General features: G+C 38.7%; 1 protein-coding gene and 1 long non-coding RNA gene across 3 annotated transcripts in view; one reads left to right on the forward strand and one right to left on the reverse strand.

The window, feature by feature from the left end:
- Positions 1 to 26996, reverse strand: part of SLC12A1 (solute carrier family 12 member 1) — a 45209-nt gene that overhangs the window by 4656 nt on the left and 13557 nt on the right. For both annotated transcript variants that reach the window (XM_061347347.1, XM_061347348.1), the window contains exons 7-24: positions 26176 to 26287; positions 25554 to 25681; positions 23309 to 23393; positions 21515 to 21666; positions 19798 to 19905; positions 18899 to 19022; positions 17849 to 17950; positions 15829 to 15984; positions 14154 to 14253; positions 13956 to 14067; positions 12360 to 12500; positions 10344 to 10450; positions 9404 to 9486; positions 6867 to 7010; positions 4796 to 4927; positions 4459 to 4570; positions 2007 to 2093; positions 1 to 136 (exon numbers count right to left, since the gene is read on the reverse strand). In XM_061347347.1, coding sequence (XP_061203331.1) covers positions 1 to 136; positions 2007 to 2093; positions 4459 to 4570; positions 4796 to 4927; positions 6867 to 7010; positions 9404 to 9486; positions 10344 to 10450; positions 12360 to 12500; positions 13956 to 14067; positions 14154 to 14253; positions 15829 to 15984; positions 17849 to 17950; positions 18899 to 19022; positions 19798 to 19905; positions 21515 to 21666; positions 23309 to 23393; positions 25554 to 25681; positions 26176 to 26287 — 2121 coding nt within the window. The remainder of the gene's footprint in view (positions 137 to 2006; positions 2094 to 4458; positions 4571 to 4795; positions 4928 to 6866; positions 7011 to 9403; positions 9487 to 10343; positions 10451 to 12359; positions 12501 to 13955; positions 14068 to 14153; positions 14254 to 15828; positions 15985 to 17848; positions 17951 to 18898; positions 19023 to 19797; positions 19906 to 21514; positions 21667 to 23308; positions 23394 to 25553; positions 25682 to 26175; positions 26288 to 26996) is intronic.
- On the forward strand, positions 52 to 26918 carry LOC133209034 (uncharacterized). The gene is made up of 4 exons (XR_009724567.1): positions 52 to 172; positions 6020 to 6127; positions 25517 to 25747; positions 26784 to 26918. It is a non-coding gene; the product is annotated as an uncharacterized LOC133209034 (long non-coding RNA).

A 26996-nucleotide genomic window follows, 5' to 3' on the forward strand; every position in this document is an offset into this window, starting at 1 on the left:
CTTCTCCTTGAATGCTTCCAGCTCTGCATCTGTAATTTTCCATGGAGTCTCTCGCTTTAATTTCTCAGCTGTTGTTATATCTTTGCAGCTTTCATGAAGGCGATATGGTTCAATCATCTCTTCAAAGAATTTCCAGCTGAAACAGGAATTACAAAGGAAGTCTTGCTGCAGGGTATGAACTCAGTAACTTATTTCAGGCATTGTGTATGGCAGGCCTCACTGACAATAATTATAACAAAATCTTTTAACTGTTCTTTGCTACATTGTGCCCTAAGTTATATCTGTGCCACTTCAGTATGTTGGGCTTATTTGAGGATAATTAAAAGGTTATTTGAGGATAATTAAACACTACATTTGGCCTATGTAGTTACAGAAATTTTTCTGCATTTTCCTCAAATTGTAGCAAAAATATTGAAACGAGTTCTACAGTAACTCCAAACTGCAGAATATTGGTATTAATGTCAACAATGAGTGTGGGTCTCCTCATAAATACTGAGCTTTTATTATTGTTTTAGCATTAGTTGACTGATACATATCACCTGTTTCTCCATTTCAATAAAACTATCTCCTGTGGCAAGGGGCTGAAGGAGATGCTGTAGGTTTTTTTGCCAAATGGAGGCTCAGGTTTGTGTTAATTTCTGCACTTCTCCACAGACTTTTCTTTCTAAATTTCAGTTTGTTTCTTGAAGCTTTTGACTGTCATCATCCAGAGAAGCTTATCATCCTTCTGTACTTCCCTTCTTGCCCCTTTGTTTAAAGTTTATATTGTCCCACAGAGACTTCAGGGAGTTTCTTTTATAGTATTGTAAATCTATTTCCATGTGCACTTTATGCTGACAGGTCTCACTGTGAATTGAAACAGGAGGCTGGGCACAGGCTGGACTTTGCCATATGGCCAGGAAGTCAAGAGATGGGTTAAAGGCTGTGACATGCAGCATTTAATGTTGCTGCTCTAAGTTGCCAGAGACATCATCAACATCCTGAGTATATCTGTTTTGGTATGTAAAATAGTGATAATCCCCTTATTATGAGTGAAATAAATGGGATGACAGCTGGGAGAGATGCAGTGGTCTAGTAAGTGTCTGGCAGGATATTTGCTTGTTCTGTTCAGATAGTGCTGATGCAGCAAATATGTTTGTTTGTTAATTCCAGATACAGACTCTTTTTGATAGCTTTTATTTATGTAAAATCACTGCATGGTACTAGAAAAAAGAGAAGTATTCTGCACAGTTCTTTATATATTTAAAAATATTAACTGAGAGATGGAGGGCACTAATAAGTGACTTTAGGTATCTAGCACCTACTTTTGTCTACATAAAGCAGAAGAAATGGGTGATTTCTATAGTGACATGTTTTCTAAAACAAGGACATAAAGATTTTATTTTTTTATTTAGCTAATATAGTTGGAGGTGGAGGTTCCTGAGCTCTGTTCTACCAACTTCCTAAACTCTGCCTGACAGCAATGATTCTGTAGGTAAGTTCATTTTTACAAGCATTGAACCTTCATTATATTTCGGTAATAGGGGTGTATTATAATAATGTCCTTATAGGAAAGGAGAAGCATGCTTATGTTTGGCCAGAAAAATATTAAGTTTAGGAATTCATGGTAAACCCCAGGAGGCTGAGTTGGAAAAGATGGTGAGTTTACAAGAGAACTGTGACTGACTGAATGATATGGTGAAGGGAAGTCTGTTGCAACCTAAATAGATACGAAAAGCCATAATAAAATGCCTGTTATATTTTGTGGCTCATAAGTGTGGTGTTTAATTAGCCTGTATGAAAATTAAGTCTTAACCAAATTGTAAAGAAAAAGGCTGCCTCTAGTTTTGACCTTTGAGGTTGTGGTTCTGTTTGTTTCTCCTGCTCAAGGTACTTTAGAAAATGATTGTAATAAATTGTCACTATTACTCTTTGTGGATTAATTTTTTTCAAATGCTCAACATAAAAGAAGCAAGCTCCTGATAAAGGCCAGCTGCTAAGTAATGGGTTTGGGTAATGTTTCTTACCTCTCTTTGCTGGGCTTTATGTTGATATCACAAATTATATTAATATCAGCAAATTTTATTCTGAATTTGCTTAGAAGTGAAGCCATCCTGAAAACAAAAGAGAGAACATTTTATCTCAAAAGAGAGAACTGTATTTGAGCGTTTTGCATCAAAGAGCACTCATAAATGAGTTAAGATATCAAATGCATTTGTCTCATTATCTGTAACTATAAGACAAATTATTTTAAATGCCTTAGTGTTTCAGTTTCCGATTACAGAGCTGGATTGATGTGATTGCTGTACTATAACTCATTTAACTGCCAATCGATGAAAATCACAAAATATTGAAATAAATAGAGGGAACGGTGTTTACAATTTGGGAAAAAAATGGTGCTTCAAGTGTTTGCAAAGCTTTGAATTATAAAGGAAAAACACTCAAAATGTGGGAGGACAGAATTCTCCAACACTTGCAGAGGGCTTCTGTTCTCTTATCAGAATTCTGTGCATGGAGTATGTACAGCACTGGTATGTGCTGGTGGAAATTGGGTCTGGAAGGTTGATGTGCAATACTTAACAAATCTTTTTCATTTATGAATTTGTATTGATCTATTCATATGTTGTCTTTATGTATCATCATTAAACTAAATAGTTTGCTTTTATGCCCCAGTTGGTAGGAGGAATAGTTTATAGCTTTGTATGTGTGCTGAGGGTAGAGAGGTTTAGTTATGTCAGTTTTGCCTTTGGTTGAAGCACAGTAGGGAACTTGTATTCCCCCCTCTCCTTTCTTTTGGGGGGAGGCTTTTCTTCTGGGTTGGTTGATTTGTTTACTTTTGTATGTAAGCTTTGAAATTTGAAAAGGTCAGAAAGTTCCTAGGAGCAAACCATGATAAGCTTATATGACCTTAGAATTTACTTGTTGATTTTATAGAAGAAAATATACTGCTTATAGAAATTTTGATGTCCCTCTGGGCAATCCTTGTTTTGAACATCAAAAAGAACAGTCTCAACTTCTATGGAAAGGGTTTAATATCTGGGGAGTTCCATGTTAGCAAGAGTCCAGATAAATTTAATTTCTGAATTGGAAATAACGATGGATGAAACTGTAGTTGGATGTCATTGTGTCAAATGTACCTGTGGAATGGAATAGTCACCTGGCCTCCAGATTTGTCTCTTTGAAGGCTTCTGTGTGTGGTGGGTAGCATATGCTGTTGAGGAAAGCTAGTATCTAGGTAGAAATGCATACATTTCAGTGTTTTTGGAGACAAACAAGGTTTTTGTCAATTGTACTGACTGCCGTTCACTGGCTTTTGTAGGACAAGCAGTGTATACAGGTGCCAGAACTGCCTCTGTGAAGATCTGTCATGTTTTGACAAATCCCATTGGATGCCAAAACCTCCTAATGTCTCTCGAACTCTGGTGACTTGAGTTCCTAGATCTAGGAGCCAGTTCAGTCCAAACAGTCGAGTGTGGGCAGGCTGTGGGCAGGAAGCTGAGAACGCTTTCCTGCAGGTGCTTGGGCAGCTGCAAGGCTTTTCTTACCCAGTGATAAGAATAGCCTGTACAAACACTTATGGATCTCTTCTACAGAAATATGTTAACTTTAGGGTAATCCTTGCAACTGGCAGAACAACAGTGGAGTAAAGTTCGCTTTAGGTGAAAGCAAAAGCTTAAGGGAGCATCCCTGTGGCAGCTGTCTTTGAGACGCTGTGTCATAGTAGTAGTGATCCTGGCTAAATTCTAACTCCTGTCCTTGCACGCATCACTCTTGTTTTCCACTGGAATTTTGGTTGGATATGTTGGTTTTTAACTCACTACATGGTGCTGCTGCAGTCACTGACTTCCATCCCAAACTGGCCTGCTTCCACCAGTGATGAAGTGGCTGTATCTCTAGTGTGTGAAGTGCTTTGGAAGGAAAGGTCATCATGCAGTGATGATGAAAATGAGTTTATATTAGTACCTTTCATTTGCTTGGATATGAATGATGATGATGAAATCTAGGCTTTCTTAAAAAAGCTAAGTTAAATCAACTTGTTCTTAAAGTTCATTAACTTGCTCTTTAACTTCTTTACATTTTACCATGGTTAATCACATTTATGTGAGCTATCTGTCTATGGTATTTGCATATGAGAAACTTCATGTGCAATTTCAGTTATTATTAACTGGACAATCTCATGTAAATCCCATAAAACTAATTATATTCCCATTACAGAGTGCAGACCACTGCTCTAGAGAAGGGAATATGAGCTATTAATGGGAAAAATTGCTGGATGTGAATTTCCTTTGGTAATTACCATTTACACTGAGCCTTGAGGGCTGTGCCATAAGCTCAGCACCTTTCTATCAAGTACATAATTTTTTTTCATGCTGTGCACAGCACAACAAACCAGTTCTGCTGAGAAATTCCCAGCTTCCTGCTGTATATGCATTATATTCATCATCAATTCAAACTCTCTAAATGATAAAATATATTTACACTAGTTTTTCTTCTTCAATCCTATTGACTTTTCCTCCAGTGAAGATCCTTAGTTTGCAATTTCTCCACTTCTTCCTGATGGTTAGAATGTAAGGAATTAGGATTGTTAGACCTGGAAGAACACAGGAAATTGCAGGAAAATCGTATTAGTGGATTGTGTGGTAAAAATTCCATCATTCACTTTGGCAGTGTTGGACATAGGTTATTCATAAAACATTTAAGGCAGACAGAAAATTGACTGTGTAATCTTAAAGCAGTTTTGTGCAAGTTGCCAAGTCTTTTTTTTGTATTTGGTAACAAAAATCTCTCTCCCTGCAGTTTTACTCCAGTTCCTTACCTCCATCATCGAACAGCCACCAGATGTCAATTGAACCTTTTCCTTGCTTCTTCTTAAATTGAGTGCTGGCTTCTAGCAGCTTCTGATTGAATTCACCCACATGCATTGACTGCATTGTGTTAATGGTGCTGTCTGTAATGAGAAAGAAAATACATGGAAGGATTTCTGACAAGTGAGGCAACAAGTAGCTTTAGGGAGCCAAGTGGAGAGAAAGCTTTAGGAAAATGAACTGTTTCTGGGAATTTCTATACTTTAAATCTGAAAAAAAAATACAGTGCAAATGCTGTGGACTTCTAATACACCAACACAGGCAGAAACCAAAGCTTGTGTAACACATTCTCGCTAGACTGTAACATCTTGAAAAGGGTTACCTCGTTATTTGTTTTCTGGATCTTTTTAGTTAACCCAAAGTTCACTGGGGCCTTAAAAAACAATTGGGAAATATGTGAGAGATTTTAGAAGTAAATGGCATCGTTTTGCATCACTTACAAGCTCAGTTGTCTTGTAAAATACAGAGCTCCCTGAAATGCACGATAACGGTGGAGAAAGAGAGCTAATGTACAGCAAGAGCACAGGTGAAGCTAAGACTGAAAGGCAGAAAACAGAATTATATATGGCAACTTCCCTGTGCTTGAGAGGATTGTTGTTAATTGAAAATAAACTTTGATTCTTGCTGTTTGCTTGGCAGGCTTTAAAAGGTACAGTCTTGCCTATGTGCTAATAATATCTTCTCTCATTCCATCTTTTGAAGACTGCGGCTTTATTACTGCTTCTCTTTCAATGATTTCAAAGAGGCTGTGTTAGAGCAGTATTTTAAATGGAGCAGACAGGCTTCCTTAGAGGTTTTACTCTGATCTGCTAGGTTCTGAAAAGACTTTGTTTGGGTTTCCTGTATTTCTAGAGTGTGAACAGGATAGTTCTAAAGCAGTTACTGGTTTTCCTCTACAGTTCTAGCATCTGGGCTAGAAGATGCAACAACTCTGGGTAAGATGAATGTATAAGTAAAATGGAGAGGCAGAGATATTTATTAATATCATCTATCTCGTATATAGAGCCAAAGTGTGTAATATGTGTTTCTTTTATGCCTTTCTGAATGAATTGAAAAGGGTAGTTGAAACAGGGGTGCACATTCTTTTGGTATTGTTATAAAAATATGTTCTACTGAAGCCTGCAAAATGAACTGGAGTCTGCCAAGTAAAGAATAATGACATTTTATGTTTTCAGTCTGTAGATCTTCTTGATACCCATGGGAGCTGTGTGCACAGACAGATGTTATAGTCTCTGCAGGTGAAAATTCTGAAAACACTTGCCTGCATGCGGGCATGGCTTCAGGTGGGTCATTGTCATTGCAGCCCAGCAGCTGTGAAATGAGACCTTTAATTCTGGCTGTATTTCTGTATCATTTCACTATATCTGAAATGTAATTTTGATTTCATTGCCTATACATTTATGTGTTAATTAGTTATTTCAAAGCATGTTGTATATGTGCTTTCAGTACTTTTGCCACCTTCATTTGTATATTTTTAGGAAATTTTGCTTAGGATATAGAGCAGTAGGGCTATTTTTACCTGTTTTTCAGCTGAGTACTGGGTTTGTGTGTGTGTATGTTGAGGAAAGTGAGATTGCCTGTTCCCTGAATATTGTGCATATGTTCCTGTTTCTTTTAAAAAGGAGGAAAAAAGGCTTCTGTTTAAAAACTGAAAACCTGCTATTACAAAACCTGCTATTACAAAACAAACCCCAGCCTGTTGTATCTCAAACTTTAATAACCATGTGCTATTTTTGACAAACAAGAGTTTGACGTAAGCTGAGCTGAGAAGCTCATCTAGCAAATGAGGAGGAAAATATAGTTGTCTTGTATGAGGTATCATGTCCCATCAGCAGATGACTCCCACTCTGTTCTGCATTACATTGTTGCGGCCACCAAGTCAGGTTTGCACAGAGTAGGTCTTATTCCAGGGGCTTTTATGTTGCTCAGGAGTTTTTGCCTTGGAGTCAAAGTCCCGTTTGCATATTGGTGACAATCTGATGCACTGAAGGGTCAGGAAGAAGTTGTCAGTTTGGAACTTACCCTTTTTTGTTTCATGTTTTGAGATATTGAGTGTCCTGGCTTTCCTGAAGAATCCACAGATGCCACTTTTTCCTTCTTCAAAATCATTTTCTTTGATGGTAGCTTCCAGTGCCAGTCTCTCCTGCTCCAGCTTCTCTAACTCCTCTGTGTATTGGGAAAAGTAAGGGAACTGGTAACAAATACTTTTCTGTTTTAAATTAAATCACTTACTGAAATAATGGTGGTGATGTAATTGTTGTGGTACTTTGTACATAACATAAAGCTGCTGGGAGGAAAAACTATTTTAAAATGATTTTTCCTTGCAGAGCAATAGGGAGGAGGAAGCTGAATTCATCTCTGGAAATCCTAACTTAGGGTGCCCCCACCTATAGCAGTATTGCGTACTGAAGTGCTATTCAGCTGCTCTCAGATTTCCTCTTCCAAATCAAGTTCAATATTACTCTATTTTATCGTTATGGCAGATGCTATTTATTGAGTCATGTTTGTGGATTTGGTTGGTTGGTTTCTTTCCCCAAGAATTTGAAAACACAGGAGGAAAGCTGTTTTTCTAAAGTGAGAAAGCCGACGTATTGACTTCTATTGAACTTTGAGACTCGGGAATATGTAAGGATCCTGAAGATGCAATCAGTTTCTATGTTGAAATGTTTCTAATGTTTTAGGGTTGGGGTTTTGGGGTGGTGTTTTTTTTGGCATTTGCTGCAAAGATGTAAGATTTAGCTAACCAATTCTGTAAATTCAGTAACATAAAAGAACAGTTTAATCTTAGCAATGTTAGACTTCTGTTGAGCAGAAGGTATCACGTGTTACCGTGGAATATATGCATGAGACATTAATTAATATGATCCAGGCATTTGCCTGCAGAAAGCTTTTTTTTTTTTATAAGGAAAGCTTCTATTTGAGTAATACATGAACTAAAAGTGAGGTTAGTTCATTTGAAACATTGTGTTTTAAAGAAACTAAGCCCTTGCTAAACTAGACACTGTTAGCTCTGTTGGCAATCTAATTTCTTTAGCATCCATGACAGCCATGCGCTTCTGATTATTAGACATGATAGTTACTCAAAACTAAAATTTCAGTTTCTCTATTAAACAGAATAATCTAACAAGTATAATAGAATACTGTCCTGCCCCCCATAATTCTAATTCTTTCTAATTCATTTTGTCTTAATGCTTGGAGAACGTTTATTTGCAAAGTTGGTATTCTGATGTCTGTGTCTTCTGAGAAGTCAGTTTCTCAAATCAAGCAAAGAGACAGGCAGATCTCTTTCAGGTATCAACAAGGAGAAAAAAACCCACATGGTTAGTTTGGATTTTTTCCATAAGCCCCTGTAGTTTTGCCCTATAGCTTTGCACACACAGCAAGCTGCCAGTCTGCTGGGTGAGTGTTCATTTACCCTTGCTTCTTACAAGAGTCTCTGGCGCCTTTTAATTCTAAGAGGTGATTTGCTTTTGAGAGTTGCCTCATCCTGGAATCTGTCCTCTTTAATGGGGAGTTAATTTTGCTTATAATTAGCAAAGGCACTTACGTCCTTTCTGCATGTTCTCCCCAGCAGTGTGAACGTGGTATGTCTCTGGGAAACAGGGTAAGCTGGAGGCAGGTTTACAGCAGGCGGCAGCAAAGAGTCGCCAGACTTTTTACTATCGCCTGTGCTCCTGGTCTGCAGATTTTATCTAATTCATTTATAATACAAAACATTTATCTGCTGTGGAGGACAAGGAATAATGTGCAGGTTTAGGCGGTATCTGTCTGCTCAAGTGGCCAAACTTTTGAGAAGTGGGAAAATTACTGTACTGAAAACCTGGAGAATTGTTCTGATGGGTTTTTTCTATGAAGTCATGCTCTCTCCAGGGTACCTGAGGAACCAGTTACCAGTAACAATAACTGTGTCCTGAGAAAGAAAATCGAAGGCCATCATTGTATGTCACTCTTGGAAGCCCTTCATTTAGGTGCAGCTTCCTGCATGCTGTCTTTGTCCATGCAGATGGCATGTCTCCCTGACTGGCTGTGGTGTGGTGGGAGGTTTTCCCTTTCCCCCTCAGATATGCACCACTAACCTAAGGAAGGATGAACAAAAAGGTGAAAAATAGAACTGATGTTTTCTGTGGATTCCAAATTTTTGCATGGGTCGGAGTCTTCTGGGTCTCGGCATTCCTGGTTCCCACTATTCTCAGAGATCTTGGGTAGGCAGAGGGAGGAGGATGTGCCAAGAGCAGGAAGGAAACATGCCAGAGTGACTGGTTGCTGTGGCACAGCATGATTTTATTGCATTAGTCTCTGCCTATGCTGGAAGTGCTTTGGGAATTGAGTTCTCGGTTGTGCAGAGCCCCTTATTGTGTGAGGCTAGGCCATCTTCTGTCACTGCCAGTGATTCAGCAAGGATTTCGGGCAGGATTGAAACTGCAGAAGCAGCAGCTGTGGAAGTTACGTATATAGGAACTAGTCTAGAAACCAGGCAGTGACTTAGAGTTTTGGTCAGATTCCTTCTTATGCTAAGCATGTAATCTGCATAGGTATTCAGCTGCAGAGTCACCACATACCTTGAACCTGGAGGACCTGGGATATATCAAATCCTTGGCTAATTCTGACAATAATCATTCCAAGCTCGAAATCAAAGGCATCACTGAAAAGGAAGAAAAAGAAGAGTAAATATTCTTTAGCATTATGCATGTCAGTGAGGAAAGCTACTTTGAGCAGATCAGTCCCAGGGAGGTGTTATTGCCATGTATTAGGCTGCTGTAGGTAAAATTGCGGAAGGAACTGCCTAAGCTTACGTACTATCAACTTTCTTCCCTTACTTAAAATAAGGGTATCACTGGGCATGGGAACAGGTAGGCTATTGCTGAAATGGGTCTTTCTGACAATGCTTTTTAGGATCTAGGTTGCCATTGGATAATTTTTTTCTCCTTTCTCAGAGGGCATAACAAAGCTGGGCTGGGTTTAGTTATTCTTTCACTCAGTGCAGCTTTACAACTGAATTTCGAGGAAGAATCCATGAGAAGCTTGTTTCTAAATGACTATTTCCTAGCTAAATCCCAACCCACAGAGCCTGCTGAGCCGTAGGCACACGTGAGATTTGAAGCAAGGTTCTTCCTCTGTCTCCTAGGCTTAAAAGAAGAATTCCACAATGTTCTCTTATTCCCTAAGAGAATGTATGTACATTATGGGTTGTTTTTCTCTGAGCTCCTGCTGACTAAAAATGAGAGAATGCAGTTCTGCAAAAGCACTGCTGACAGCAGTGCAGCTTCTTTATGTAGCATTGTCAAACCACATCATCTCTGACAGGGCCAGGTGTTTGCTAAGCAGGTCTCAGTAGGTGTGTGAAGCCAAGAAGCCTTTTTTAATGGGCAGAAACCTCTGTTACAAAGCTAACATGTGAACCCAAATTTGTAGGTATTTGTTTACATTGTTTCTATAAATCAAATTCTGTATGTGAATGCTATATTAATCTAGTCTAAGAGGAGTAAAAAAGGGACTTACTGTATAACACCCACATAGTTTTCAACTTGCGTAACAGTGGCAGTTCTCCAGTCCTTCTTAAATCCAATCACCAAGGTGTTTGGTTTCATTCTACCCAACCCTGAGGCCTAGCAATATTAAAACACTGTTTGAGAAGGTATACGCACATGCATTTACTGAAAATGAAAAGTAATGGCAAAAGATAACTGAAGCAATGTTCTGGAGACACTTACAATGAGATTGCATTTCATGAATGTCCTTCATGCTCACACCCATGCAGGAAGCAGAAAGATTAGCTCTAAATCATTCCAACTATAAATTATTTTAGATGACAGAAATGTAGTTTTGCTAAATTAGCATTCATTTGCATTTCTTCTGACATGCTCTCATTAAAATGGTTCAATAACTTGGAATCAAGAGAGAGTTCAAGCACTGTTTGTATGCTTATTCTAAAGTAATAGCATAAAGCTCTTATCAGATTTGGAATACTCAATAGATGAATGGGGTCTGAAATCCCTTAAAACACTTCAGATATGCAGAGAAGGCATATCTTTTTAAACATATAATGTTGGGGTTTTTTTCCTTGAACTTAGGAAGTGTTGCTGTTCTGTTTGCTGTCTTCTTTCCAAAAGATTATTCAAAATTAGCTGAGCATGCTTTACAGGTAAAGTTTATAATCAGGAAGAACAAATGGTTTGTCAAGACATTAGATTGCCTCCAAAACTGGGCCTGGAAGCTAAAACCTGAACAAGTAAGGGTTGGCAGATCTAGATTCAGCTAACCTAATTTTTACAAAAATCTAAATACTCAACATATTGGGAACCTTCAGGAGGAGACCCACAAATACACCAGCTTGTCAAGTTGTTACACTTGCCAATTTTTACTACTAGCAAAAAGAAAATGGGTACAAACTGTTGGAACCTTGGTGGGTTTTGGGTTTTTTTTTGAGTAGCACTGATACATCTGCACTATTTACATTGAAATGAATAATTGGTTGGCAAAGCAGTGCAGATGTCCTTAAGTAACAATAATTATGATGTGGCTTTCCTTGGTTTGCTGGGAGGGAATTATCTGTGGTCCAGTAGTTCACTTCGGCAATAGTGTTCAAGTAGTAATGGAAAGGAGGAGATCATCAGACTGTAACAGTTCTCAAAAACATCAGAAGGATCTCTTACTGAGAGAATGTATAAACCCAAGATGAAGTGTTCTTGTGAGGCTTTGATAGAACAAAGGGATCTTTATTAATGATATTGCATCTTGCTCAATTGTACTGTTCATTCAGCAAACGTACAAAGATCCCTGGTAGGCTACCAGTGGGTGACTGTTGCCCAGAGTATTTTAGTCAATTCCCTACTGTCTCACTTTGCACTGATGTCTTTTCAGCCGTGTATTTTGTGCAAAGGATGGGAATTTTCTCTACATTATGCCTCAGTACCTGTGTGTTTAAATATTCATATATGTGAGAGTGGGAGATAGGAAATATGAAAACAGCGCTTCTGTGCCTTCATTAAGGCCATTTTAAATGGACTGTTGGAAATGATCTGCTGTGTTCTTAGAGTAATAGAAAAATATTGCAGAGTCTTTTATTTAGATGGCCTTTTCTCTATTTGCAGAAAATGTATATTACATATTTTCAGTCTTCAATTAATGCAAAAATATTCTCAGACATTTAATATGCTGCATAATACCAAACAATCGACTTGATTTGAAGTGTATCAAGTGTTGGCTGCAAAGACATTCAAATGTTGCCCTGTAGCTGCCTCTCTTTTTTTTTAATTTTTTTTTTATTTTTTATAATAATATTTTGTTCATTTAGGAGAGAATCAGTCTGCCTTGTCTCATACTTCCATAGCCTAGAACAAGACATCTTTATGAAATAACCTGTAATATAATATACGTGTACCCCAGAATGCCCTTTCTGTTTATAACATTATTCACATACACACAGGGCTTCTTAACAAGTAAACAGTAATGCTTTACATGAAGGGATGCTTTGATGTAACACTCATCTGTGTGTTCTGTAAACAAAAAGCTTACTTGAAGTAGACTTTTGACTCCATCTCTGAAGCTGTCAGCTGCCACTGCTGTATAAAAGGCTTTTCTTTTGTTCTTTGTGAGCCAAGCCTGCTTTTTTGCCATGCCACTGTTCATCTCCTTAACACACAGCTTGCGTGGTCCCTGCATGATACAATAAAATACGATTAAGAAGGCTTTGTATTATACATCACACAACGATTTTGAAGGAGTTACCTATTCTGCTATGGGAGCAAATGAAGAGAGTCAGAAAAATACATTTTCAAAAAGGGTCCGCAGAGATTCAGCCCTTTGAAAAGAAGTGTGCAGCTACCATAATTCACATTCTGTTCAAGAGGGCTGAGGCTGCTAATGCTACTTAAATATAGTGATTTTGACAGAAAGAAGGACTACTATGGATTGTAAAATCTTAGAAAAATATCTAAGGTACAATGAAGCATCCTGGTGTGAATAAGGTCCTTCCCTGACTTGACTGTGTAAACAAGCCTCATCACATCTAGATATATATGGTTATACTCCTTTCTGTTAATAGTAAGAGAAAAGGGTTGTTGCCATACAATTAAACATTCAAGTGCCTTTGTCACCAGGTTCTTTCAGTGGTCATCTGATAATTTAATGAGACAAAAATCCAATGCATTCAGCTCTGGGGCCTCCAGGGTAAGGATGTGGGAGTCCAGAGAAGGGCTATGAATATGATCAGGGGGCTGGAGAACCTCTGCTATGAACACAGGCTGAGAGAGCTGGGGTTGTTCAGTCTGGAGAAGAAAAGGCTCCAGGGAGACTTACTGTGGCCTTTTAATACCTTAAGCATGGCTACAAGAAATCTGGAGAGGGACTTTTTACAAGGGCATGTAGGGATAGGACAAGGGGTGATGGCTTTAAACTAAATGAGGGAGATTTAGATTAGCTTATGAAGAAATTCTCTACTGTGAGGATAGTGAGGCACTGGCACAGGGTGCCCAGAGAAGCTGTGGCTGCCCCATCCCTGGCAGTGTTCAAGGCCAGGTTGGATGGTGCTTAGAGCAATCTGGTCTAGAGGAAGGTGTCCCTGTCTGTGACAGGGGGTTGGAACTGGATGAGCTTTGAAGTCCCTTCCAACCCAAACCATTCTATGATCCTATGCTTTCCAAACCCCAATGCTGCAAATCAGTGACAAAGCTGAAAATAAGAGCTTGGGTAACTGGACTCTTGCACTATAAACCTTTAAGTTGTTTTTGTGTTTTGGGGGTTTTCTGTGGGGTTTTTTTTGAGTTGTTTTTGTTGGGTGGGTCTTTAAAGCCTTGCTGTGTCCATTTAAAACACCAAGCCAATCTTTCCTTATAATGCTTTATTTTTTTTCAAACTGGTTTTGGTCCATCTCCTATGAACTCTGAAATACATCTCAATGAGGCATTTGTCAGCAGGCTCTGTATCAGCCAACAGCTTTCTTGTCAAGACTTAAGACAAAATTAATTCCTAGTGCAAATCTCTTTCCTGGTCTGTGCTGCCGCCCATCAGCACCAGTGAGAACATTGTGTGCCGAGTGAGAGTGGAGTGTGTAATGGAGATCTGCAGCACCCACTGGTGCTGGATTTTCAGTTTTATATGGGTTGACCTTACCGTGTACACTTCACAGCAGATGCACAGCCCATTGTTCTTTGTGAAAGTATGTGTGATGTCTAGCAGAGCAGGCCTGATCATAGGAGCTCCTGTTAGTGCTATGCACTGGGGTCTGTTAGGAGGAAAAAAGAGGTTGTATTTACTTGGGTGATGTACCCATTCAGAATAAGCCATTCTACTGTTCACTGGAAATCTTACCTGAAGTTTTTCACATGATCTTCCACGGTAGTTAATGCCAGAGCACTGTCTAAGGCATTAACATAGTAAAGAGCCTGTGTAGAAGAGCCCCAGTTAACATCTGCGTATAGTAAAGATAAAGAATACATATTAAACCATGGGCTTTTTCCCTGTACAAAGATCAGCAATCACGTTACATGTGAGCCAAAGCAGGTATGTTCTCTCATGCTTCATAGATACAGAACTATCATTTTGTGCTTCATAATAGAATAGGCTTTGCTTGTGTGATACAAAAACAAATATGCAAATAAATAATTTCATGTTTCATGTAAAATTGGAGGGAATGTTCTTCCTCTGCTTAGAAACTGTTTTCTTCTCTGTTCCATTAACTTCGCATCATTCTCCCTTGTATAAAATCATGTATTTGCTGTGGGATTTCAGGAAGGTCAAATTAGACCAGTAGGATGAACACTCCTAGGTCAAATTAGCTCTGTTCTATTAAGGTCTAAAATTGTTATTGAAAACCCTTTTTGACATATTCATAGTTTCTCATTATTGTGCAGTTGTTTGGTGGATGGAGACAGATAAGAAACAGCTTTCCATGCTTTGAGATCTATGTGTATGCAGCTCAAGTCCCATTATGCTAAGATACAAAGCTAATACTTAGTAGAAGTGGAGGTTTGTGTATAGGTCATCTTACCTAAGTGCTGAGCAAAAGTCACTGTCTTAGAGAGCAGGAGATTGATAGCTTTTGTACAGTGTCTTTAGTGAATTTAACCAAGCTTTAAGCTGCTACTTTGCAGCAAGGACACTGGTAATATAGTAGGAAAGGGTAGATATCCTCAAATGCTTTTGACAACTGTCTTGTCACAGGTGCATTCTTATACAGCTGATGATATTTACAGCAAGAGAAGCATAGACCATCCCATTGGGTATGAGAGCACAGGCAGTGCAGCAATATACACAGAAGAGAATAGCACAAGCTCAGACCAGGTGTTGCTGTCCCATGCTAGGTGCAATGAAACCATATCTTTTGCTGGAAAACTTGCCTCTTTTATTTGTATGATTACTTTTTCTACTGTAGAAGTAATTCGGATGGTTAGCACTGAAATCTGGACCTGGGTTAGTTTTGTCCTAGATATGGATAACCACTCTGTCTAATCTTCTACTAGTGTTGTATTGGCACACAGATTTCTGAGGACAGCTCCTGTGATCTGCTGAGCTACTAAGCAGTTTTTTCCGATAGTAAAGTGTGCCCATTGTTCTTGATTTATTGAGGAATTGTAAGGAGGTGATGGAGGATGATTAGTTCAGCTTGCATTTTTGTTGTAGAATGGGCAGCAGGTTTACATTTTGAGTGAGGGCCCCAGGTAAGTCAGCTAAGAACACAGCAAAATTCAGATGCGTGGATGGAAAAATATTATGAGTGATACTCAAGTAAAAGCCCAAATGTAGTGAAGCCATGGTAGGAATAAACCTGTATGCTGTATATTTACACAACATACTCAAAGTGTCTGTTAAACAGGCAAAATTAACCATACTATCATCTTAATCTGTATTATATACAGTGGGATATAATGGGATATAAAGAAAGTATTGGAGAAAAAGTCATGTCTTATTCTGTAAGCAGAATTCCTGTAAAATTCAGTCTGGCTGTATAACACATACACAAAACAATAGTGATATGTGCCCTTACCTGGTTTCTTGTATGTTACATAAATATATAGAAAGAGCTCAATGGCATAAGTGATGAGAGCTGCCCACCAGTTGATGACAAACATGACACCACAGCACAACAGGGCTCCAAAGAGTGACACCCACATGTTATAGTATCTGAATGCAGGTCTCCAGCCTGTTTAAAGAGAATTGAGGAAATTGGAAGAGCATAAAATACATAGATCAAATGGTGATCCATTGATTCTTTTGCATATACAAATCCACGTGCAATTTGTTTCTGGCTCTGTCAGGAGGGATGGGAGTGATATGTACAAATTCTTGGGCACTGTATAAACAGATACTTTCAGGTGTTTGCTGATGTAGATTTCTATACGTGTGAAGTACTGGGTCTTACAAGCTTTTTACTACAAACCTTTTCCAACTGCATTGTCCAGCCTGGTTTTGAGTAGCCATTCTGGTTTTATGTATTTTTTTGCCAAAGTAAAGCTCACTGGTTCAGAACTGAAAATAGATTTTCCTGTAACTCCAGGTAATAGGCTACTGTGTCCTTTTGATGCATATACATAAAACTTCTTAATGGGAGTTAACGCTGAGAGGAGAGTTTTATCCCAATACTGTAAGTACACCTGCCTTAAACTTGGAAATTGCCTGGCCTCACTGCAGAAAAATAAAATCATTTGCAATTGACTTTAAAAAGACATTATTCCTGCTGCTCTTCAGCTGCAGTACTGAATCCATCCCCTGCTAGCAATTAAAATGGTGAGGCGAGCAGTGAGCCTCCATGTGTTGCAGGTCTCTGCCAGGTGTTCTACAGAGCAGACTCTTTGGAGAAGGAAAAAAACACAGGAGAGGCAAGAAGAGGCTAAGCAACCCTATCTTGGATCATCTTTGTAATGAGGGAATGGGAGGGTCCTGCTGTGAAGAAATTTGCTGTCCTGCAGCCTTGCAATTATGATAATCTATCAGTGTGAATTGGCAGAAAATAACTGGAGGAAATGAGAAAAGAAAAATGGCTGCAGTTTTGTCTGAAATGTTAAGTAGTGGCAGAGTAGAGTCGGATGCACGCAGATGAAGTCTACAGAGGTAATTTTTACTCGGCTCCAAGGCTGTCTGGAGCAGATCTGCATTTGTTCAGCTGTGCAGGTAATTAGCAGAAGTGCTCATCTTTTGTACCCTGTGAACAAATGGCACCGTGCAGATCTATAGGAAGGAAGCTGATGGAGGTGTTAATGTCACTGCTACAGTTTCTTCACACTGGAAGTCAAAAATGTATTCCTCGCTCCTTGAATTGAATAATTGATTCACAATGGCAGGAAATTGTCTTCCTGTGTGCTAAAACCAGTGTTGCTCAGATGATTGACTTTAGTCCTTAAGGTGTCACCCCTTCCTTCACAAAGGTAGAATCATAGATAATGAGAATTATTCTGCTGTGGTGATGCACAAGCCTGAAAGCCAGTATGTTCCTTTGCGGCACAAATGTGCTAGCCTTGAACAGGACCTCATTGCATCTCACCTTACAATTCTGCTACTAGCAACTGTGGAGCTCTGCTGATGCTTTTTGGTGGACCTGGTCTTGTTCTATATGTTCCTTTCCAGACAGTCTCCTTTCTAATGCAATTACTGTTCTTATGAATTTTCCTGTAAATTTCAGTGTAGATTTGGAGAAGGACATAACAGGTCCCCACTATACCTTGCTTGCTTTATGTGGCTAGAGTTGGCATAGGTTTTTATCCACCCACGTTGTGTGATAGTGAGCAGGTAAAAACACCCTGAGGAGGAACTTTGCTGCTGCAGTGGGATCCACCAAAGTATTTTTCATCCTGTACAACTGTAAGGAATGTAAGGACTAGAGCTATTATTTTTTATCTTTTGAACATAAATAAAATCTCATCATATTCCACGAGAGCAGTAAAACCTCAGATCACATAGCTTAGGTATTTTACAGGGACTGCAGCTTTCTCTGACATACAGTCAAAGCCTTGCAGAGATCAGGCTGTGAAGCCAACATCTAAATCACTGGTGAATGCAGACTCACTCACCTGGAGATTTTGCGTATGAGGCATGAAAGCAGGAGAAATTAATCAAAGCATATGAAGCCAGGAAAAAATTGGAGATGATGGGAGCAATGGTATTCAGTTCAGCTGCAAGACAGACAGACACAAGTCAGACATAGGCACCGGTTCCCTAGACTGTGGATAGCTTTTTCCTTATGATGTATTAAATCTGTCACATTTTTGGGCACTGTCAGAATTTGTCTTCCAGAAATAGCTTGGGTATTTTCCTGTGGTACTAATTTAAGGCCACCTTGATATATCTTCATTCATATTGAGTAGTGTCTGCTGATGCTGGTTTTAATAATATGATGTGCTATGCAAAGTTGTACTTGATATTCTGTTTCTACAAGACTGGTTCTTAATGATGTAGAGTTGGTGTAAATTTCAGAATTAGTTCATTTTTAATTGAGAGGACAGATGCATTTTACAAAAGACAGAGAGCTAAAACTTACTGTTTTGCCTTTTAAATGGTAATCTGAATTTTCTATACTATTCATTTGCTTAGTGTCACACAGTTTGCACTTCAAATCTTGGAAAAATTAATCTTAAAAATCCCCTAAATATGATAGCAGGGATTTTCTACCACCACTGCTGGCAAACTGGGATTTGCTTTGGGGCTGACTGTGTGGATGGCTTGGCAGAGTAGGCTTCCTAATTAGCTCAGAATTACCTTAGAGCTTTGTGCAGTACAAACTGAAAAACTATTTTCAAAGTTGGTGACTTTGCTTTATGTGATACAGTTCTAAGCACTGCCCTCTTCCAGTGAGTGAACAGGAATTGCACCTATTCTGCACCTTTGAAAATGAGGCTGGGTTGGCATTACTAGAGATGTTACTAGACTCCCTGCTGTTTTGGTTTTTTTTTGTCCTATTTAAGAATAATGGAATTGCTACCAAGGCTTTGAGTGTGCTTGGGCTTATGTCAGAGCTTACCTGACTGGAAATTTTTCCAACCATAGCTGATAATTGCATTAAATGATCAGTTCATAGCATTTCAGAACATGAGATCATAGTGGTTGTGTAACAATATACAGACCAATCAAAATGAATGCCATAGCGATCACGAAAGTGAGAACATATCCTCTGATGGGCTCATTGTTTTTTCCATATCCTTTGGCAAAGAACTGGAGCCCTGTGTAGACGTTGTCCTTGCAGAGCGCCTGGTAGACAAACCAGAACTTAATTCTGATAGGCAGTGCTTTCTTGCGTCAGAAGTTGTTTGCTGTCTGTGAGTGACAGTTTGCTAAGCTTTTGCTAAACAAAAATTAAGACTATCTTAGTGCTTCAAGTACACCTACTGCTATGGCATGTAAACATTCAAATAAGGTGATATCCTGCTATATTATTATATAGTGGGAAAACAGAATCACAGCCATTCCATATTTATTCAGTGCTTTAAAGAAAAGATCAACTGAATAGCTAAATAGAATCTAAACTGGGGGAAACTGAAGCACAAATCAGTGGTTTGGTGTAAGTTGCCCAGGTTATCTTTCTGTCCCATGCCCTCTGCTCCCATTCTGTCCACACTGCTGCTGCCCACGCAGCTTCTGGACAGCCTCTTTGAGCATATCTGCCAGCACCTGAATTATGGGCCTGAGGGCTCCTGCATATTGCTGGCACTCCTGTGCTTACAGGATGTTTTTTTTGTAAGAAGATAGAAGTGGTCCTGAAAGTATCCCTGAAAACTATCTATAACAAGCACACATATATCCTGTAGCAAAGCTGAGCTCTGACCAAAGGAACATTATCACCCTATGAGGGTGATAAGACTTGCCTATTTCTGTAGAAGAACATTCTACATACTGTTTTCCCTGCCTCTTCCTCCCAAGTCTGCAAGTGTTGTTTAAACATATATCACATTTGGCACATAGACTTCAACTAAATTGTATGTATTTGAAGTAAAACAGTAAAATTAAATGGATAATTTAATTTTACCTGGAAAACTTTGGGTGCACTGACAAGAGATGCTAGAGCTGATGACAGAGTAGCAGAAAAGATGCCAGCTGTGATGAGAGGACCAAAACCAGACACCATGCTCATCACCTTTAAGCAAAAAAAAAAGAGAAGAAGATAATAGTCAGGCTTGCATTTGGATGCACCTTTTGATCACAGACCCATTTAAGTACTCAGTTCCTACATGTCTCTGCTTTTCACAGTTCTAAATTCAATATGCTACAAATCAGCTGTGAAGTAGGCAAATACTATTATTCCTGTTTTAGTAAAAAGGAATGGAGGCATAGCCAAATTTTTGTACAAGTATACGGCTGTCTATTGGGGCAGATGCGTACTCTCTGAGATTTTCTCACCTCCTTTACTAACTGGTTGCTGTAAATAACAGCCTCTACTTGATGGGTGAACAGCTTGTAGCAAGAAGTGTAAATGGAAATGGCAGGAAAAAGCACCAAAGTATAAAATGTGGTTGGAGGCCCTTGCTTTGGTTTGGTGGGGTTTTTTTATTGATTATGTAACATGGCTAAAAAAGAGAGAAAATGCCTGAATGTATCAGCTTAGCACTAGTGCTGGATACAGTACGACGCCTCCCTCTGGCCTCCCAGAGGGGCTGCACTGGCCTCTGCAACTACTGAATCTAAAGAGTTGTTGAGAAACACCAGACAAGAAAGCTAAAAGATGAAGTGGACCGCTGTGATTGCCAGATGCTTTTTGGTGCGTAGGAAGTACTTGAGGAAAGAAACCAGTTAATCCTGCAGATCTGTCGGATGAAGACATTATTTGTTTTCTGGCTTTAGCCTGGCAGAGATAAATGCACAAAGTTAAAACTGTTTGGCTGTACGGAGGTCACCTATTTTAAGGATCACCACTGGCCTAGGCAGCTGAACTGAGGTGGGAGTGGGCATGACAAATGATAAAGAAAGGAAGGAAAATCAGTGTATGACAAGGGAAGCATATCCCTTTTAAGGTGGTTACCCAGCCCTGTCATTTAGCAGAGCCAGCTGGGAAAAAAGCAAGTGGCTTTAAACACTGCAAATGACTACTTGAAAAGCAAGTGCAGGTGGGTGGTGAGCTCCTCTCACAGGCCCTGAAGCACAGGGGCTGCACAGACATCTGGGGTTGTCAGGCTGCAGAAGAACTGCTTTACTTTGATGCTTTGCCTATGCTTTATTTTGAAGAATAAAAATGGCAGGTAGTCTGTCTCTGGCCTAGGAGAAAGACCCCTTTACTTCTCACTTGATTTTTCACTCAACTATTTTTGGATACTTTTTAAGAAGTCAGAACTCTATTTTTTGTACTGTGGCACAGACCTTTAACAGTGACCGCAGCACCCCTGAGGTAAAATCACATCCATGGGTAAAGAGCAATGAGATGAGTTGCTCATCTAACAGGAGCTCTGAGGTCTCTGTTAAGTCTAGATTTTGAGTTTGAAGATGTTGCAATATGCACTGCAGGATGGTACTTGTTGAAAGAGAAGGTAAAGATCTTACCACAGTGGTGGTAAGGCTAGTGATGGCCAGTATGAAGGTACTGTAGAATGCAGGGGACTTTTCCCTTTGATTACTCCTTTAGGTTTTTACTTTTTTTTTTAAACAGAAGTGGATGTCCTGTTGCACTTAGTTGTCAGAAAACAATGGTTTTACATGTTTGTATATATAATCATAAGCAATACATGAATATATATGTATTATCTCCTTAAAACCTGAAAATTATTCATCAGCCCATAATCACATGGCTGACTTGCACATCTGGAAAAATCATAGCCTAGGCCACAGGCAGATGATCCATTGCAGCTCATTCCAAGTACAACTGTATCATTGATGTTCCCAGTTGCATCTCGTACAACGCAGGAGGCTGTGGAAACAATGATATATTAGCATATGTGACATCAGATGAATGTTCTTGACACATTTTGACTTTTAGTCTGCACACATTGGGTACAACTGCTGCCATAGTCTCATCCCAAAGACCAACATTTCATGTTGGGTAGAGATTGCTTCCTCTGGTGTAGCTTAATTTCTCAAGTTATCTGTTAGCAAATATTTACTTCTATTACTTTCAAAATAAACAGCCAGTTGACTAATGAGAACTAGCAGGTATCTGAAACTAGAGAACCAGACAGAGATCAATAATAAATTAACTGACTCAGAAGTATACTGTCTGTCTGTGACCACTTTTACAAGTGCCAGTATTCAGAGGAAACAGGTCAGCGAGGGCCTTAGGTATAGACATACACTTCTTCTGTTTAACAAGGCCACACAGTTGCTTTAGAGACCCAGATCCTCACTGTTCAAGTTGTTATAGCCCTACTGATATTAGAATGGTTAAAAAAACTTTAAACAGGAGGAATTACCTGTATTCTTTTGGAGAATCATATGGAGTTAACTTAGAGCGTTAATCTTAACATCTTTAGTGGCCAAAACATAAATTTATATGGTGTCTTCAAATATGACAAAAATGTTGCTATTGAATCCCAAAGTAATCATTACCTTTTTAGCAAACCAATATGCAAACAGAAACCAAAAACCATCAAAATATTGCACTGAAAAAATGGAGAGTTCTGAAGTTGAAATACAGCTATTGCCTGTGAGAACAGAACAATGAATAAACACAGATTTGTAATAGAAAATGAAGAATGACTACTTCAACTTTAATTGCAGGCAAAATTTAGATCCAAATAATGCAATAACCTGAGCTGCAGCTTGACTCAAGTACGAGAACCACAAAAGTCAGGAAGACTTGAGATTCATCTCCCAGAAAAGGGAGTTCCCCGCAGGGCTTTCATGCAGCATTGAGGTATTTGCTCATAAGGAAGAGTGTCATTTACAACACTGTTTCTTACTGAACTACTAAAATAGGAAAAAAACCTAACTTTTTCTTGAACAGAGATTTATTGTACCCCTGTAATGAAAATTTAATTGCATGTTCCTCCAACACAGTTCATGGCTTCAGTACAGGTCTCCATTTTACTTTTGTATCCATTCTGTTGCATCACATTCTAACATGTAAAGTACTTAATAATACAGTGCCTCTTCTTTAAGACAGGCAGTTGATTTCTGTCTTTGACATATAACGTACGAACTATGTGTTGCCCTGTTACTCGTGAGTGCTCATTAAGACAAGTGAGAGCAAAGTAGAAGCCATGTGAATTTTCAGTGTGAATGAGGAACAAAAGATCAGCAGATTGATCAGAGGTTCCTTTAATCTTTACTGTGTTCACGGATACCATATGCTAGTGGCCTTTGTCACTGAATCTTTTGCACTGAATGCAAAAATAACAATACAAGTTATACAAAAGTTCAGCTGCCAAACAGGAACTTCTGTTTCTGCTGCTTGTCCCCTAGTGTTTTTAGGTACAGTAAAATCAAAACAACTATCTCTCTAAATAATAAATCCACAAGATGAAAAAGCAGAGAGGTTAATCATTCATTTACTTACCAGGCTTTCAAACTTTACCTGTATAAATTAAGACATGAAGCAGGGATTCTGTACTTACCCACACATATTGCAACGGCAATGTAAGCAACTGTTGTAATAACAATGGCCAGCATTGTTCCTTTGGGTATCGCAATTTGAGGATCCTGAAAACGAAGTAGTGATCCAGAAAACACTGTCAGTCGGTATGCTGCAGTCTCTTTACATTTGCATGCTAGGGAGTCCTGCCACACTATGAGTTGAAGATACCTTTATATGATTTTTAAATAAGTAGGGATTTATTGAGCTGAAAAATAATTGCAAAGTCACTTACTTCAGCTGCATAAGACATTTTACCCTCAGATCATGGTAACGTTAATTTACACAGTTCTGATGTGCATGTGGAGTCTAATGTGGAGTCTCATGCTGCAATCTTAAACTCTGCAACATTAAATCTTAACTTCTTGCAGCTTAACAACTTTTAAATTTTATCAATAATTAAACACATATTTAATATGCTGTTAGCAGTTCAGGGCCTGCTCCAAAACCCACTGAAGTCACTAGGAAGGCTAGCTGTGTCTGTAAGCAGGCTTTGGACCAGGTCACTGCTTGAATGTGTAGTGGCTACAGAAGCATGTACATAGCTGTTCACAACGAATTCTAGAGAAAGTTTGATTGCTAAATGTTACACTTTTTAAATACTTCTTAGCTTGTCTTTTAGATTTCTGGAGAGGCTGGTTAATTTAATTAGATCTGTCTACTGCATCTAAACATGCTCAGTGGGGAATCTGCAGCCTGGAGGACTTGGTAATAGAAATCCACTTATTGCCAGCCTGAAACAACTGCAGACAGCCAACAGGAGAACTGCTTCCCTTGGTCTGCTCAGACTCTTTCAAATAGATTATGAAGGAAGTGCTGCTGGTTTGGGAGCATGCTATGTGTAGAGAGCACTGTACATAGCAAAAGAATTATTTTTGTTGGATAAAAGGGTGGAGATTGTGTGAGGCTGATTCCATCTCCCTGGGCAGAAGTACAATGTTTTGGGGTTTTTAATTAAAAATGGAATGTCATAGATGCGCTTAGTGGCTCAGTTTCTACACATTTCTCTCTGCTCTGTTTCAAAAGCAGTCCTCTGAAAACAAAGGAGATAAGACATGCAACTCAGTGTGAGGAAGAGAAACGGAACTGGCTGTCAGGGTTGGTAGGATCTGGTGAACTTGATTACTGTGCCACTACGGAAATAACAGACCTTTGGTTGAATCCCCAAGTTCTACAAGACAGTGTGTCTGTATGATAAAACCAAATAACTTCATCTGACATGCTAGGATTATCTAGGTGTAAACTACAACTTTTTGGTGACTTTATTTTTCTTTGTGTGTGTTTTTGCATGTTTGGCTTTTGTTGTGTTTTTTTTTTAGTATTAGATTGCAAGACTTGAGTTATGGATACCCCTGGTGCCTTTCTGAATTTCTTGTAATAGTACAAAGCATTGCCTCACATTTATTGGAGATATTTTACCCAATGTTTTACTGAACTTTGAATTACTTCAGCTTTGCATTTAGCTTTAAACATTCTTTGCATTAAATACACTGTGGAAAGTCATGAAAACTAGAGGGCTCTCAAAGGTAAAACTAAATTGCTGTCTCTAATTTAGCAGTATGTTTAGATATTGGAAATACCATCTTACCACTGCTTTACAACAAGAGGATAGCGGGCACCTGGCAGAATGGCCACAGCAAGAGAATTGGGCACCTTTGGACCTCTTTTCCCTTCCTCTTTGACTCCTTTCTTTTGTCACATCTGCAAACCAGCAGCGTTTTCTTTGAGCAGCAGTAGTGACATGAGATTGGGACATACTTGCTTTCATTACATGCTCTGTTTGCTCTGCCCTTGCTATGACCCTGAATAGAAAAAGCCAGTCTCTGCTGATTCTTGTGAGTACAAATGTGGGCTTTACAGGTATGCTTTTTTGGATGATGCTATAAGGTATTTTTCAAGAGTGCCAAGAGATACACATGTAATTTCTCTTATGTAGTGTGCTGCTAATGGACCATTAATAATATATTATTACAGGTTATTGAAACATGTTTTTAAATGATACAGCAACCCAAATCTAAATGCAGTAGTTTCTGTAAATAGCCATAAGGCATTAGGAGAGAAAATGTGAAATGATTTTTTTAAATAATAAACCAGGTAATTTTAAAGGGAGAGTTTTGCTTCCCAGAATAAGACATGATTTAAAACTGAATACAGTGTTGATTCATAATTTGTTTTCCTCTTCTTTATTCAGCCTACAGCTAGTATTATGAAGATAATGAAATACATACTTTCAGATCTCCTGAGATATTTGCTCCTGCAAGAATGCCAGTGGCAGCTGGGAAAAAGATGGCAAACACCGAGAAAAACCCTTCTCCGCTTCTGAAACCTGGTCCAAAGTTTTCTGCAAATATTGATGCTGCAAATATAGGTGAAAATGAAACATATCACCATGATTTGATTCTAAAGTTCCTCAACGAAGGAGGTGAATAAGCTAGTCTTTCATGTCTGGACAACTGAGTTTGAAACTGTCTCTTATCATAAGCCAAGTGAATTTGATTTCCTTAGTCTGGTCCCCAGTAGGATGTGCTTGTCTGCATCTCAGAGCTACAGCTCTGTATTGAAGTGACAGGAGTGTCACTGCATCACTTGCACTTAGCTCTGTGGAAAGGTTTGTCTGTGCTCTGCTGATATATAAATGACTCAAGCTGCAGCTAACTGTGCTGTCAGCTTCAGCAGTGGAGAGACAGACTCAAAATTAAAGATGAAATAAAGTCCCTTGGTTTGCAAGCTTACTTAAACTCGGGTAGAAGGTGCTGATCTTGTGACCTTTTTCAATGGAATCCTTAACTTGGTATGAAGCCAAAAAGAATGCAGACTTACTATTTTATGGTAGACAGTGAAGTTACTTGCCTTGGTAATTGAAAAAGCCTCTTGCTTTCTTTTCATTGTTGGTAGGAATGATTGTGCCAATAAAAAAGTTTGCAATGGCAATAAGGAGAACAATTAGAAGAATAACTTGAGCCTATTAATAGAAACAAAAACATGTTCCTTATTATTTTAATTTGCATTGACTATGGAGATGGCTTTATAGAAAGTTATCCGCATGTGTTCCTCATGACAGATTACTAATTTCTGTAGTTTTTTTAAAGACCAGAAATCAAGATAGCTGAATCAGCTAATGAAAACAGCAGATTTTACTAGGGGGCTATATAACTATATGAAATAAATAGTTATAATTTAATTTTATGTTAGTTTCATTACAAGAAAAGGCAAAATAAAATAGCTAATGCATTGCTATCAAGTGTAAGACATTTTTATATTGTTATAAATTTTGTTTGGTTGCAGTGGGTTGTCACTTCAAGGATTATAATATCTAATTATTTTATTGATTTCTTTTACAAGTAGTTCTAGTCTTCATCACAGCAGAATGTAAAAATAAGGGTGCTATTCTGTACCTGATTTCGATAGCTGTATTTCACCCTCTACAGTATTTCCACTTTGAACTTTTCTTTTTACAGGTGAAGAAATAACAGAAATCATTAGTGGTTAAGGAAAGGATACCAAATAGTGCTCTTCTGCTGAGTAGAGTGAGTACAGTTGAGTGAGTACAGCGATAAAACTATATATTGTTTTTACTACTGTTTATTCTGTCCTGCTTCATCAAAAATAAGGGCAAAAGGGGCACTTACCCAAGACACTAAATGATGCCATGAATTATAAAAATCAATATA

Source organism: Neopsephotus bourkii, unplaced genomic scaffold, assembly GCF_033783945.1.
Source record: "Neopsephotus bourkii isolate Nb327-2 ecotype Australia unplaced genomic scaffold, CSIRO-AGI_Nbou_v1 NB_318, whole genome shotgun sequence".
Classification (NCBI taxonomy): domain Eukaryota; kingdom Metazoa; phylum Chordata; class Aves; order Psittaciformes; family Psittacidae; genus Neopsephotus; species Neopsephotus bourkii.